Below are 16,751 nucleotides of genomic sequence, written 5' to 3'. Positions count from 1 at the left end.
GGGAAAGAATGCAGTAGAATTGAGGGCAAAAAATGTCTATTGTTAATCTCAAATTATTGTTATTCCTCAATCATGTATATAATTTCATTGTGTTGAATTTCTCACCATGTAAGTGAGTTTTCCATGCAAATAGTTGTGTCTGTATCTCGTCATTTCTACACACATTTGCCTCATTTCCAACTACAACCAGAGCAATTACTCATACAAATTGAGCATCCAGTTACATGCATATGTATATACTGCTTTTTGTTCGGAAAGGTATGTTTAAATCCCTTTGTAGGAGCCAGTAATCTATGCCAGTCATTTAGAGGGTACAGAAGGAACCTAATCCTCCCTCACTTCTTGTAGGCCACCTGTCATACCAAGTGCAGAGAGGTCATTTGAAGGACCCAGAGCTGACAGCAGTGCACAGCTCACACAATGCCAGGCCTCTTGCTCCACTCTTGCCTTTATGAAGGGATCAAAGGTATGAAAAGGGGCCTCACACATGTGCCAGCATTTGACTTATGGGGTCCTGTAGAGGCCAGAGTAGGAACTCTGCCTCCTACCAGGCAGATATACATTGGGACCTTCCAGATACCTCAATTTCCAAGTATGACGCTTGTGCTGCATGGCCTCATTTAGCTGGTTTTAAGAAGCAAACTACTTTTTCTGGGAAATCAGTGTTTATTCAGGTGTGGCCATACTGTGCCATTCATTTTTAAGCAGGATTTACTAGGAGACCTCTGTGTAAAAATAAAGAGCACAGAACAGTCATTATCCTCATGCTCAGGGCTTCTCCTGCCTTCCTCTTCCACCTCTTCCTCATCTGCATGCCCTAAACTGGGAACTGGCCCTTCTGTTTTCAGATGTGTAAAAATAAGCTATTGCAGAAATGGAGGGAAAACCCTGCACTGTCTGTTTTAAATCAGCAGTATTTCTGAGGTACCTCTTAAATGGAAATCAGAAAGACGGCTGCTAATAAGTAGAAAAGTTAAAATACCATAGTAGAACATAGTTATTTGGGGGGAAAAGGCATATTTTAATACCTGGTTTTGTACTGCAGCATTTTGAAGACCTTTTGCACTAGAGAATCCAGATCCTGGGGCAGACACTTGCATTCCTTTGTTGCCCCATGGATGCAATGAAACTACACATATATGGAAAACTGTTTGCGTAAACGCTTGCAGAATCACAGTTTAAGTGCTGCACGACAGTTCTCAAAATGCACACATTTAGCCTTTGCCAAGGTTGCTTTTTCTTTTACAGGAAGATGTATTGTATTTTTCAATTTAAGCAAAATATTATTTTCCATAACCATGAGAGAATAAAATGTAACATTTATAATAGACTGATTATACAAATGATGCATCTTCCTGCTTGGCTCATGTATTTTGATTTGTAAGAAATTAATGGAGCGAGGATCTTGTCAAGAGTACAAGTAGTTTCTATTCCAAAAATATTTTAATGATATTTTAATTCTGTCATTCCAAAGCCCACGCGATGAGCAGAGGGCAGTATTTAGAGGAGAAATTTCAGGCAGTGAAATTTCCAACGTGCTCTTTCATTTGGTAGTGGACACTGAATAAGGAGCTCCTGTGTTTCTCACAATAGCCCCCTCCAGCTCATCACTCCTTTTCATTTCATTGTGACATCCATGCTGTAGTTAAAATGTCTCCCTCCACGATGCAGGGGAGGGGAAGGGGGAGGAGAGGAGAGCAAACACAAAATGGAAGGAAGTTTGTTATATAGTTAGTCTCCAACATCTCCTTCTCTTCTTTGAAACATTAATGCCTTGATAGGACAGCAACTCAGTAAAACTAGATTTTTTTCTTGGTAATATCAAGAACACAGATTTATTTAATACTCTCTGATGCTAAGAAATGTTCTGTGACAAATGCCAAAGTGAGAATAAACATAAATCAAGGATTTACAAAAACACACATTTTTTTACTGAGATTTGTGACAAACTGTCACAATGCAAAAAGCTGTGCAGAAACTTCAGTGTATCTCTCCTGTAGGAAAAGCCTAATATTGGTGGCAGTACTACACTTGTTGCAAACCTTTCAGCAGCAAGTTATTTGTATGCCTGGAAATCAAGGCAATGCAGCATTACTTTTGACTAGGTGCCTCAAGCAAATTTTGCCAGTGGGAACGATGTGTGTCAATCATAATACAGCTTCTACATTATCTTGGAAACGAGTATTTTAAAACTTGCCTCCTTGTTAAATAGACACTATGGTAGTGTCTTCCTGTTTAAAGGGGAAAAGTTAAGCTGTTTCTTCTTTATCTGAATTCATTGCTATGGAAAGTGCCTTTCGATCTGGACCCACCTACCAGTGAATAGTAAAAGAGACAACCTGCACCTGTAGGATTAGGTGCAGCAGCAGGAAGTAAGAGCACTTGCAGTATGTAATTAACAAGGATTTTATTTTTTTTCCCCCAAACAGCATGTTCATCTTGCCAGGTTAACTAGTGATTAACCCTTAAAAAGAATGTGCTGAAGCCTACACCCTTGTTTAAACTCATTCACTCGACAGTGTATTCAGTTACTTGTGTAACCAGCGACAAAGTAACCCTATTTACAACTCTTCATTTCCTGGTATTTTATTTGATGTCTTTGTGTTTCCAGTTTCTCCATTCATCTCTTTGTTTGGTTCTCTTTCATTTTCAGATAGGCAAAACATCTTGTCTGCTGTTCTGAATAAAACAAACCTACAAAACTTTTTATTTATCATTTTAAAAATCCCAACAGTTTTTTTCCTGGGGAAATTTTCAGACAGAATACTTTTTTTTTTTTTTTAACTTTATGAAGGTAAATATACCAGGTTAAATTCCTCTCCCAGAGATGTGAAAATTGTTCTCTCCCATTAACTTCAGCAGATGTACTGCTAGAGATTCAGAGGAGCAGAATTTCTTATATTGGGTATAGATGTAGAGCCTGGAGCCTGAATTGCTTAAATCTGGCCAGTATTAGTAATGAAATGCCTCCTGTGACAGTTATTTTAAACATATTTCAGTTTCGGTTAGTTTTGAGGTTTGTTTTTTTGTTTGTTTATTTGTCTTTTAAGGTGTATCCAATTACTTGTTATTTGGGTTTTTTATTCTACATTAACCTGAGGTTTTTTCTAGAGTATCCAAAATAGAGCAATAGAGGATCATGTAATCAGAGGTTCCCATGTTATACACAATCCATATTAAAAAAAGTTGAACCATTAAATACACAGCACTGAGCCTGTTTTGATGCTTACAATTTTATTTTTTTACATATTTAGAGAAAAAAAAAAATTCATTGCATGCAGTATGGAGATACAATGAAGTATTTGATATACTGTTGCTCCATTCAATGTTTAATGTGTGCTTGGCCGGCCATGAGCAAAGGTGGTTATCTTGCAATGATTTTGGTGAGGTTTTAAAACAGAGTCGTATGGTTGGAGTATTGATAATCTTCCTCACCCAGACATATTTCCACTGTAGGCAGACACTGTTTAAAAGGAAAATTAATTTTTTTTCCACAGCAATTTCAAAGATAATTATCCTGCACACATTAAAGAAGGATGAAGTGTTTTAAAGAACTGTAATTCTAATTGGTAAATGTCACCAGCTGTTGCAGTTACTCTTACTTGTGTATATTCTTTTAATGATTACACTCCTGTGCCACAAGCTACATGAAAATACATTCACTAGGTGTGAAATTCCCATATGTCACAGCTTCAAGACTAGGTAAACATCTCAAAGATAAGGAGAGAGTTAATGCTGATGGGAAACATTATTCCTCTAGCTTTGGCCGTCTGCAAGATGAACATTTTTTATTGAACTTAGTAAAAGAAAAAATGGCATGAATCGGAGAACCATTAGGTTTTAGCATTCAGTGGAAGATTCATTTATGCATTTGAATATGTATCTCCAAGAACTATAATGAGCCTTTCATTTGTTAGATTATCTCCTTCACCCACCCCTGGAGATTTCAGAATATTATCTCGTTATTCCTCCAAGTTAAAACTAGTCAAATTCCTATAAATTCTCTATTGGGTTTTAAAAAGTATGTAAGGTTTCAATGCTTTTTATATTCTTTGTACCATCACAAATGAGTATACTAAGGTAAGATATGGAGCTTTCTGTTTTAGATCTCCTTCACTTTGTGATTTAGTTTAATATAAAAACATCTCTGCTGCATTTTAATGAAGGCACATTTTTTTGAAGGAAATCTATTGATTTCTGTAAACCAAGTCTTCCCACAGAAAACTGTCTTATCTACTGTAATCTTACATTTTTATTTGTATGCTTAGGACCAAGGTGCGTAACTCAGAAATGTAAATGGCCCTGCTTTCCTTTTAAAAGTTTCATGTATGCATGTATGTATGTGATAAGTTTTTAAAATGAGCTTTCATTGCCCCTGAAGTGTGCAGGAGACATTTCAGTCTTTCAGTGTGAGTTTTGGAGATGCTAGAAGTGTTAAACCAGGCCATCATTCCACATTTAACTGTTACTTTTAAGAAACAAAATTTCCATTGACGTACATGTATAAATGAAGAGAAAATCCTATTTTGGATCGTATTGCTATTCATGTCTGTGGTAGATTCAGGAAAAAAGAGGTGAAGCTCATAATCCAGGAGGTTTCCCCCACTGCAGTTTTGACGGAAGAATGCTGTCACCCTGTTACTGTAATGGCAGTTTCTGGACAGGTACTAGTTCAGGCATGTTGTACCTTCCCTTCCCTCTTGTGCTCAGTCCTGTTCATATACTTTATAAGATATTCAACACAAGATACTAAGGAAAGAGAAAAAAATAAAAATCATCCACTTGCAGGCTAGGAGGGAAGCCTTAATATAATATTATCTGCAAATATTTTAACTATATGAGCATATTTATGCATACAGGCCTTTAAAATATGCTAAATATATTACTCTTACAGCTTTGTACGTGTGCTGTTTTCAGACAATAATAGATTCTGAGAAACAGAGATGACTTATGCCTGGAAATTCAGGGACTGGGTGTAGCTGTTTTCATCCTCCTTCCATAGAACTGTTATTTATTCTGTACAGGGTCAGTCTTAGCCAAACCTGAATCTTTTCTAAATAGCTTTGTGCTAAGACTTACTGTAAAGTATTATAAAACTTAACCTTCTTTTGCATGCCATGAACTTTAAAAACTATTATTTGGGAGCAAGCCCAAGGAGGTTGTGAATGCTCCAACCCTGGCGGTGTTCAAGGCCAGGTCGGAGAGAGCCTTGGGTGATATGGTTTAGTGCAAGGTGTCCCTGCTCATGGCAGGGGAGTTGGAACTAGATGATCTTCAGGTCCTTTCCAACCCAAACCATTCTATGATTCTATGATAAGATACTTTTACAAACTTGCTCACACGGAAGGCATTTACAGAAGACTTGACAAAGTGCTTATATTCATTCAGTGCCATGAGAGAGAGGTGAGCTACTGGCCAGCTCTGCTTACACTGCCAGGAAACGGGATGTTGCAGGCTGTTAGAGGCTTTAGTGTGGAACATTTTGTGGCTACAGAGGTGCAGAGCTGGTCAGCTGGTCAGGAGAGAGCAGTTTGAGCCACCACTCTGGCTGGCCTGATATAGTATCACATACATGGCATATCCTAGCCTGTCCCATGTTTGGGAACATGGTGTGAAAATTATGCCTACTCTGCTATTCATACAGACCAGAGATCAGTACAAGAAGGGAAACATTTCAGTCCTTGCTCCTTCCCAAGTCATCCCCTGAGCTGATTGAGACAGTGCAACAGTTTCAGAAAAATAGGGGTACAGGTGTACTCTTACAACAACTTTTCTATATCATTGCTCTCAGGGAAATACTCGAACTTTGTTTGAAGTGGAATTAGTAGAAGCTAACCTCAAATGCAAAATTCAGCTGTACGTTGGAAGCAAATTGCAACAACTGTGAGGCAAAGAAAAAGAAATTGAATGCTTTTTTAAGCATTTTCTGAATGTGATAGCAGGATCTGGACCTTGAGGCTGGAGTAGCTATGAGAACCTCACTAACAAAAATGGGGAAAATGTCTGTTTGCCTTGATGTTACCAGAGCCAAGACTTCATGCCATTACATATGGCAATGTAGATTTATGACTCAAAGCATCCATAAATTATAACACTGAGAACTTTATTGATAGTGAACCCTCCTGAATTTGGCAACTAACCCAGATTCACAGCAGACTTTGTAAATAGAGTTTATACATATGTGAACATTCTAACATAATCTCAGTTTTCATTATGTTTACGTATTTCTTATTATTCTCAGTTGTTGAGTGTAGCTCCTTCCCTTCCCACTACTTTCTCCCCTTACTTTATGTCTCCACAGAAACCAGGGATGGATCTAGCAGACACCTACATTATGTTTGTTCGACAAAACCAGGATATACTTCGAGAAAAGGTCAATGAGGAAATGTACATAGAGAAGTTATTTGATGTAAGTAACTACCCTTGCAAAGCTTGCTGGTATCACTGCTACGTCAGAAGCGATAAGATGCATTTTGATGATATTCAGCAAGCCGTTCAGATGTTCTTCCCTGTTGATCATTTTTTTTCTTTTGCTTTTTATTTATCATCTTCAGCTGTCAAGGGTGGCCTTTCTTTAAACATTTTCTACATGAAACTTCTAAGTGCTAGAAGGCATAAATAAAGTTGGTAGAAGATTATTATTTGAAATAGTCATTTTTCCACTGTGAGTAGTCCAACTTTATTCCATCTTTTGATTTTACATTTGTGGACTCCATTGCAGACCTGATTTCCCTAATAAATAAATAACTTGTACTACCTGCTCATATACAGGAAGAGGTCAGTTACACCAGGTACATCTATGGTTTGACTGGTATTTTCATGGAATGACTTTCAGAATTTTGTTGTATGGGTTTTTAGTTTAAGACTTAATAATTTCTTAAACTTGACCAAACATCTATTGAATTATCAAGCTTATTTCCAAAATTCTAATCCCACTTCTCCAGAGTAGTATGTCCCCTCATCCTCAAGGCGCACACACTGCTAGCCAGCCTGGATCTTCACAGTAATTTCCCTCAGCTTCAATAGTGGCTTCTGCAGCCACTCATTCCTTTGCTCTGATTCCTTCTCTTTTTGTTAGAAATAATCACGTACTCTACCAAAATTTTCCTCATACAAGGTTCTCCTGGAAGGCCACTAGAAACACTCTTGGGCATATTTCTGCTCATTCAAGTTCTGACCACTAATTGATGTCTAGTATGTCCCTTTCTGAGTTGTGTGAAGGAAGAGCTCTAGGCAGCTGAAATTCTACTTTCTGTATGAATTCAAAGCACTACATGTGTAAAATATGTCTAAAAGAAAAGTTACTTTATTATAAACTTGGATCAATTTACATGACAGTGATCTCAGTCACTTATAATTATGTAGGAATATGAACAGGGAAAGAAGTCATCTCTAGCACTGTGCAATGCAATTTATTACAAAACAAGTTCTGGAACATAATGCAGACTTTGAAATGTATTTATTTGTGTGTCATCTCCTAAGTATTTTAGAAAGCTTTGCTGGCAGTTTCATTTAATTATGCAAGTTACAGCAAATGTTTTCATAACAGCAATTCACAGCCTTTACTGTGACACTACAGTTGTGGCAGTCACAGAAGGTCCCATAACATAGACTCTCAGCCATGGTATGTCATGTCAGTGTTTGTTGTTTGTTAGGCTGGGTGGTCAAAATAAGACTTATCTCTCAGATTTTATATTTCCAGACACTCCCAGGCAGCTTTACAAAAAAAAGTATCATCTGTTTTAATAAGCTAAGTGCTAATATGTGTGAAAAGAATGATTTTATAAAAGCTTTGATGCCCTGCAGGGGTAGAAAAATTATCATCCATCCAGCTGGCACCTTCGCAAAGTACTAAAACCATATTAGCAACTTCTGCTTCAGTTTGCTTTTGCACTGAATCTGCAAGCATATGTTTCATTTTCAAGTTTCTGGTTTTTGTTTTTCTTTGGGGTTATTTTTGCTTATGTTGTAATTTTCTGAACGTTAATAAAATTACGTGCCTAAGGCCAAGTCTAACTCTCACTAGAGAGACCACATTGACTTTGTTGGTGTAGTGGGATTGGACCATGCCCTAGGCTATGTCCACTGCAGTAAACTAGCCAGGGCCTGGACACAGCCTGAGAACTAGCAAGTGATCATCCATACCATTAAGTCATCAGCATGGTTCCTGTTGTGATTTTGGGTTAGGCCAGCTAGCACTAACCCAAGGATAGGGCCTCAATACAATTGGGTTACCATGGATCAAGGACCTCTTCCAAATTTCATTTTGGTAATCAAGCTGTTCAGCACAAGAAAACATCTCTGTGTGGATGCATGTCATGACATAGTGCTTGCCTTTGAGACACAAAACCATTCCTGTCCCCTTTTACCCAGTAATACTCATTGTATGCTGTCAAGGCCAATGCTTGTAGATATAAGAAAAGAAAAAAGATGTACATGGTAAGTACTCCATGTATCAACTATCTGTTTGTATCTTTATTTTACTTGATACATGGTGCTATCACATTTCTGCATCACGTCACACTAGGAGATATAAGCAATTGGACAGATTCAGATGAATGCATTAACAAATATGTAAGCTCATGGTGTGCAGAATTTTAAAGCAGAGGATAACTCAGTTCTCCTGAGATTAATTCAGCTTTAGAACAGTATAATTGAGCAAGATTTTGCCCATTATTTTTGGAAGGGTTTTTTAAGTTAGTGATATAACAAAACCTAGGTACTCTTTATAAATTCAATTATAGCAAGTTATATTTCAATAGACAGAATAAAATATATTCACATTTTTATGTAAATATACTTAAAGTCATTCAGTCGGCTACAGTTGCAGATCACAGTTGATTTCCCCTTAAAAATAGGTTGTATTTGTATCAGATAAGAAATCAGCAGTCAAGCTGAACAGGAAAAGTACGTCTGTGCTTCAGACAGGGAAACACCTCATCTAGAATAACAAAAAAACCCCAGACTGTTCTAGGTGCTAAAGGTGTTAGTTATAAATATAGTCAATACCAAGCCTCGGATGCTATTTTAGATCCCAAAAAAGTATATTTACAAACTATTTATGCACAGATTTCAGTACTTGTTTCAGGGCTGCTATATACTAACAGCTATTACAGTGACCAAGAGAATGGAATGTCTATCATATGAAGTAATATACATAACAAAGAAGATCATTTAAATTTAAGAATAATATTGAAACAATTACAGATGTCTTCCAGTGGGTCACAATATGTTAAGGCTAGAAGCTGGAAAACTTTCTGTCTACCTGAGAAGTCTTAAACTAGAGAGAAGACAAAAAATGTGCATTGTTTTATGGCGGTGCTTAATACGCCTGGAAACACACTGCCATGCTATACAAAATATGAAAATCAGGAGAATGGAATTTAAGCTTGTGATAATGAATCCTTACGTATGAGAGAGGCTCAAGTCTCTGTGACTTTGGAAGAAGACTGGGCTGATTGATAGTTTTTTTCTGCACCACCTTTAAATTATTTAAATCCTATGCTTCAGTACCTCTGCTGATCATGCAGCAGAACCAAGGTGATTATTTTTTTCCTTTCTTACTTCTGAAAAACTTGTCTTCTGGGTCCATTTCATTCTTATCTCCTCCACGTGAGGTATAGACAGCATGCAGAACAATATAGTTTGGTGCTCATGGTAGCACTGGTCTCTCCCAGGTCACTGTGCCATCTTCTTGTTCTCAAAATCAATCACCAGATTTGGAGTCACAAAGTTTTTCCTCGGTCAGTGTGTCAGAGACACTGAGGACTGTTTGTCTTCAGTTGTGGTATGGGACATGGTCTTCCGCAGATCTTAAAGAGCACTGGGAAGGTTTTGTAATGCATTAGGTGTGTGAATGGTCTGAAGTGATTCTTGAAAGCTTAATTTAATGAATGATTCATGGGATTCCTTCCAATCCCATACGCTACTGAGGTAAACTAAGACAGTGAAGTTACACTGGGACAAGTTTCTCTAATAAGCTCAAATAAAGCAAACTTGTCTACCATTAATGCTGCAGAGATTCAGATATATTCAGTGTATAAAAACTAAACCATGAAGACAGGCACTATGGTGTTTGTTGAATTACTACAATTTTTAATTTTGATTAAAAGTGTCACCCATGGAAACTTTTTAAAGTTTAATCATTTAAACCAAGAACTCATTTTTTAAAAACTAATGCTTAGTAAAATGTTTTAGAAACAAAGTTGTACTTACAAAAGCTGTAAAAGTAGCAATTGGTGAATGGGAAAAATGAAGTATTGAGACTAGAGTTACACAAATACAGAATAAATCTAAACCACTACTAATTATTATTACGGTCTCTCTAATTTGTAAAGGTAATCTGCTCGATGGATGATGTAAAAACATTTGTGCAGCCTATCAAAGAACAGTGCTGTGTCTGATCACAGAATTAACAGATGTAAAAATGATCCAACTATGAAATTCCCATAGGGTCTGGTTCTACACTGTCAAAATCAATGGGAGTTTTACCATTAACCTTAATAAATGCAGTGCTGTGTCCATAACATGCCAGTTATCATAACTGACTAGTCTTAGATTTGTGTTTCTATGTGAATTTTTAAGATGGGGCTGATAACTCTTGAACTCCTGAGCATTTTAAATTACATTAGACTTACAAATTAAAAACTATTTCCTTTAAAGCAAAATTGGATTTTGTTAACAAACCAGCTTAAAAAAAAAAATAATAATTAATTTTGCATGAAGCACTGTTTAAAACATCAATGCAATAGTTACTTTCTGTAGTAATGTATAGTTCCTAAGTGCCACTTGGGCAGATTCTCACTTTCTTGTACCTGTTAATTGCATGTGAAGTGTGGATATTCTTGTCTGAACACAGAAAAGAATTTGCTTCAAACATTTTTCCTTCAAAACCATTCTTGGTTTATTTGCCATTAAGGACATTATCTTATAGCTTGTATTTGTGTTGGGTCTGTTGTGAAAAACTTACAGTGTAAACAGTTGTACAATTCCACTTTTATTAAGACATTATTTTATTATGCAGTGTAATCTTTAGGCAATAACTGATTGCTACTTTGAGAAATAAAGAATGGTTTGATAGAACTGTTTTAACACATCAGTGTTTAGCCACTGATACAACTTAAAGGCTTTCCAAGGTTTTTAGGCTTTAATTTCTGGGAAACCTCTGCACAAGTGTACCATAAACATGTAAAATAGTCAGAGTGCACATCCTGGAAAGGTCAGCATTGTCAGACAGGTCACTTTGTTATTTTGTACAAGGTGGTAGCTGTTAGCAGATGTTGGCTTTGGCCCTGATCACCCATCTTTTCTGGGTGTTAAATCAGTGTGGTGTGACTGAGGTCCTCTTGACTTCACAGGGGCTGCTCATGTCCGAGAACATCCTCGGGGTTCTGGCCTCATGCAGGGTAACAGTTTCAGTAAGCAGTGTTAAGAGATGTTAATGGCAGGGAACTCCAACTGCAACTTTCTTTGGATTGCAGTAGGACAGAACATCTTTGAGTAGTGTAAATGCTTAAACACTCCAGATTTATGTAGCTGCTTTTGTATGTCAAAAGTTCAGAGGTAATGTGATGCTCTTTTTCTGCTGAAAAATGCTTGTGTTTTGTCTGGAATGTTAATTAAATGGTAGTAGTGTTCCCATAACACAACCATTATTTTCCAATATGTTGCAAGGATGGACAATTTACGTTCAATGATATACTTGAGGTTATTTGAGGTAGTAATTATTCTCCAAAGATTTCTGTCAGCTACTTCATTCTGTGCCTAAATGACATTTCTGTTTGCTGTCATATCTGCAAATACATTTTTAGCAAATGCTTTATTCAGTTGCATCATTTCTATGACTTTTCTGACCTTTTACAAAAAATGCGTAAATGCTTCTTAAAAATGTTCAAATGCTTCTCCCTGGAAAGTGAGTTAACCTTCAACTGGTGTTACACAGCTAAGAGGAACACTTATTTAAATGTGAGTTTTCTGTAGTACCAACTCCTTGTGCTGTCCATGTCTACCTCAAAGGCACCATTACTGTAGTATTAGTATTCAACAATGTTTTTTCTAGAAAACTTCAATTTTGATTTTTTTCCTTATTCTCAAATTGCTTCCTGTCACGTTATTTTTAATAAGTAATCTTCACTTTCATTGTTATGTAATTATTTGCAAGTGTGTGATTTGACAAAAGGTCTACTTGGTTAAAGGCCACATTTGAATCAAAAGCTGTGTTTGTATTAGCCTCTGAGAAACATGAGAGGACCGTGCCTAATTACTTAAAAAGAGACTCAACAAAAATGGATTGTAGCTTGTTGATCTTCTTATTTCTTTGATAACTCAGAATAATCTTCAAGAAATATGTGGGCTTCTTTCTCAGATTCTTGAAATTTGATCACAGCACAAAATTGTCCTTTGGCGCAAACCCAGAAATACACATCTTTGTATGATGCACCTGGACATATGTGGCAGGTCTGGTAGAATCAGCTAATTAACAACACAGGCTTAAACAGGCACCTCATCTGGCAGTGTAGTTAGTTGCCTGATGGTGCTCAGCAGGATTTGGTAGTGCTTTTTATTTTTCTATCCTAATGGTCTGCTGCCCACCTAATTTTGCCTTATTGTCAGCCACTACTTACCGCAGCTTGAGGCCCTCCCAGGAGGCTAAATTATTATCAAAGGATTAGGGAGATGTAGCCTTGCAGCTCTGACATTTCTGATTACTTGTCTATGCCAGAACACTAATTAGCTGTGACTAATTAAGAAAAATGTTCCTGCCATAGAAAACCATTTAAAAGAACTGAGAAGTAGAAAAGCAATTGAAAAGCTGAGCAGTGCTCAGATTTGCCGATGCTCTTTAGATTTTCACCAGTCTTAACTCACCTTTAATTATGTCTAATATTTTATAGGAAAAATAGAAAGCTCTTGATATGAGAACCACTCTGCAGTTTTCTCTTGATCTAAAGACATTCTTGTAATTTTAAAAGTTTGTCATATCTTTTGGGGTAAAAGAAAGAATTTAGAGAAAATTCTAGGTAGTTAATAATTAAAAAAACATTAACATGCTCGAATATATGAAAATTCTGCAAGATGGAATCAACATCTTGCAGATTTACTGTTCGAAGTCTTTTCAAAGTTCACTGAATGTTTTCAAGTAGATTCACCTCATTTTTGGAGATGGGAATTTCTGTAAAAGAGTAACAGTTTGTTTGAAAACTGTAAAATGTAACCTCCATCTGATTTCATATAGTGCGTAAGTTTGCTATGATATTTTTATTTTGTTCCCCTGGAATATGCTGAGAAAAGGAGTGCTCACTCTTGAAGGGTGCTGATTATGCTGCTGTGAATCCAGCAAAGCTCAGTACTGTTGAAATCAATAGGACCACAACACACTTACAGCATAGCATGTCCTTCAGAGTTAGCTGCTTCAGGATCAGAATACTCAGCACTTTGTAAGCTGTTTTACACTGTAGCTGTGAGTGTTTTCTCTAGAGGATACCATAAAACAATGGCTAGCTTATTGTATGTTTTTGATATGATACATTTCCCCACTTCTTCATTTTCTATGCTATTTTTAATTTCTTAATTTCCATCTTGTTAGCTACCAAACAGCCAAAAAAGATATAAAAAGGGTTTTCTCAAGACATTATGTATCCATAGTCCAGTCTGTATTTAGTATTCACGAAATGGATGTCTGACACCTTTTTGACACTAATTCAGTCATATTATTTAAATCTGCCCAGTGGGGGAGTAAGAAACTGTGAAATAGATATTCTTATATATTACTAAAAGAGCTTTTTGAGTCTAAAAGGGAAATAGAGAATTATTTTTCAGGGCACTAAGTCTCATATCCTGATATTCAGAATTCCTTGTGCTGTCCTACTCCCTAATTTCCTTGACTTTTGTGAGAAGCTCACTTTTTTTTTTTTTTTGGGGGGGGGGCAGAGAACAGTTAATAAATTACTATAAAAAGGCAATTTAAAATGTGCATCATGAGTCAAAAGAGGAAAAAATGGAAAAAACAAAATCCAAACTCAAGATTTTAAAGCCCATCTGATTTTTTTTCTGAGGGAACTTTATCAATGAGGGTGGAACTACGAGGGGGTTTTGCTTGTTTGTTTGGGGAGGGGCTATAACACTGGGAGCTTCCAGTACAGTTTCCCCATGGACCTTTCTGGTCTATACTGTTCATTCATTTATTTAACTTAGTTAAATGCATCTATCCATCACTCAGAGTATCCATTCACTAAAAACAATAACAATTCTATCAAATAAAAGAGAACTCCTTCCAACATCCAGCCACAATTAAGTCCTTTAACCTTTTTATCCTGCTAGGCACAAAGTAGCAACATCTCATTCCAGGCACTGCGGGTTTTTTGGTTTGGGTTTTTTTTTCTTATCTAGATGGCTTGAAATGTGTCTAGCAACTTAATGGAATCAATTGAGCGTGGACAACTATAAAAATATAAAATAGCACTGAAACTTTATATGAGTCTGTCAGTAAGTGTTAACTGTGGCTGCAGCTTTCACATTCTACACAGTCAAGAGAAATCAATAAGGATTGTACCATTTATATTGTCTTACCTAATGTTTGTTCACCATGAAATGCCAGGCACAAGCACCATCTAGGGAATATTGATTTCTTGATGTACTGTAATTCACACACGTATAAACAGCAGGAGAACCTTGTGGCTTGTCAAACCTTACTTGCAGGTTTGCTATTTATACTTGTATTTCTTTTGGGTCAAGCTTAGTTTAAAAAGGAAAATCAAGAAAAACTTACGTGTTAATAGATAGACACACAACCACATTGTTGATCATGTTACAAGAAAAATAGTGCCAGGAAGTGTAAGAATAAACTAGTTTTACTGTAGTAAGTCTGAAGTAACAGAAGGAGGTCACCATGTTGTAAATCGAAACAGTACCAGGTGAGTATGGTACAGAGTGCTCTGACGAAGTCTGTGGTTCATCAGTAGAAAGAGCTGCTTAATCTGTTTGATCCCAGGGAACTGAAGCTTTAATACTGATTTAAATGTGCAAAAGTTTACCTATATAGAGATTATTTGCTTTAAATAATTTCAAGTGTTACATGGTATATTTTCTTAATTTACACTACATTGGTAATCCTTTGTATTATACTGTACTGAAAGTGTTTACAATGTGCAAGAAAAACAGTATAAATAATGAATAGAAAAATCAGCTCCAAAAAAAAAAGCAATGCAGCTGTAAAATATGCATAGGTGAAAGAGTGCTCATTGGCAACAGGGTCAGAGATGGAAAGGAGCAAACCAGGCACCTGTCCAATCCAGGGACACCTTCTCCAAAGAGATGAGGGGAGGAGAGAAGCAAGAGGGAAGCAGGAGGCTGGACCTCTGCTCCACATTAGCGCTGCTCAGTGTGGTGCCTAGTCGATGCGGCATAGGAAAGGAGTGGCTCCACCACTGTGCAACTCCCTATCAACCTCACAGCTGCATACAGCCTCGTCATGTGCCACGATGGGGGCTTGTTGAAATAACAGGCAGAGTAAACGAATGATGGGTCGAGATTGATGAGGTGGAAGGAAATGAGCCTGTATATATTCACCCAGAGGAGCCCAGGATGTTTTAAATGCTCTAATTAAAATATGTACTTGACCTCATTCCACATGGAGCAGGGAGTCTAAATAGAAGACTCTAAGGCAAGAATTACTAACGTGAGTGTAAAATCTACAACACAGACTTTGGCCCAACTTTGGTCCACCTCACTTTTGGTCATCCTGGATGACTGGGCAAAGGCAGAGCTAGGTGTCTCAGTCACACACCTTACAGAGTGAACCAGGACCTATAATCCTACTAATGTTGCACATGCATTTAGGAAGACTGTTAAGCATTTGTGCAGCTAAGCACAGGGGTTTTAAAGCTAGAGTGTGTTAGCAAAAGGCTAGTGTTATAACGAGTAACAACTTGGTCATTTTGCATTATGTTCATTTGTTTATTTTGACAATCCAAGCTGGCTCTCGTTTTCAAGATCACTCAAGGGATGTTCCCCATTCTGTGCCTTGGAGGATGTTTGCAGATATACCCAAATTGCAACACAACACCCAGTGTAGCAAGACTGACCGTGTTTGCTCCAGAGATTTTTAGCACCAGAATAACCTACGGAAATACTGTTCACAGATGCACTGCGTATGCAGAGTGGAGTAGGGAAACTGTTTGTACTGTTAGTCTCTCACAGTCAAGAGCATTATGTTAGTACCTAGTGTTTAAAATCAGAACAGCAACATTACATATGTGCAGATACAGAAGGAAGTTATGCATGTCTAATTTTGAAGAATTCCAGGTTCCCAGTGCATCTACCATATGTGAAGAAGCCAGAAAAATATGAAGGTGACGAACATTATAAAATAGCATAAATATTGTAAATTGCTGTTTAGCAACCAATATACAGTACAGGGAGAGATTAGTACTGTGTGTTTTGTGTTAAAAGTGTCTATTTATTTGTAAATTGTCAGCAGATCCATACCAACTAGATAGCTTCTAATTATAAGCCTAAAATATGAAAAAATTACTTTCCTCCTAAAAGGTAAGATTTCATATGTTAGATGTAATTTGCTCTTTCAGAATGATATCCTTCTTGCCTAGGAGTTTCAAAGATGCTTAATATGCTTTGAAATGAGCCTTGTTCTCTCTTTTCTTGTCATTGCTGATTTCTGAAAACCAGCCTGCCTAAGTCTGCTTCCTTGTATCACCAAAATATTCCATCCAACAGCTGTTCACCTGTTTGTTATC

At 37.0% G+C, this 16,751-nt stretch overlaps 1 protein-coding gene across 1 annotated transcript in view; it reads left to right on the top strand.

Moving 5' to 3' along the window:
- LOC104413532 (calcium-dependent secretion activator 2) overlaps positions 1-16,751 on the top strand; it is a 141,372-nt gene that overhangs the window by 112,612 nt on the left and 12,009 nt on the right. Inside the window, exon 22 of the mRNA XM_010024545.1 lies at positions 6,302-6,409. Coding sequence (XP_010022847.1) covers positions 6,302-6,409 — 108 coding nt within the window. The remainder of the gene's footprint in view (positions 1-6,301; positions 6,410-16,751) is intronic.

The sequence above is a fragment of the Nestor notabilis genome, unplaced genomic scaffold, assembly GCF_000696875.1.
Source record: "Nestor notabilis isolate BGI_N333 unplaced genomic scaffold, ASM69687v1 scaffold14141, whole genome shotgun sequence".
NCBI classification, from domain to species: domain Eukaryota; kingdom Metazoa; phylum Chordata; class Aves; order Psittaciformes; family Psittacidae; genus Nestor; species Nestor notabilis.
The sequence above is the reverse complement of the archived record's forward strand: the minus strand, read 5'-3'. Positions and strand labels throughout refer to the sequence as shown.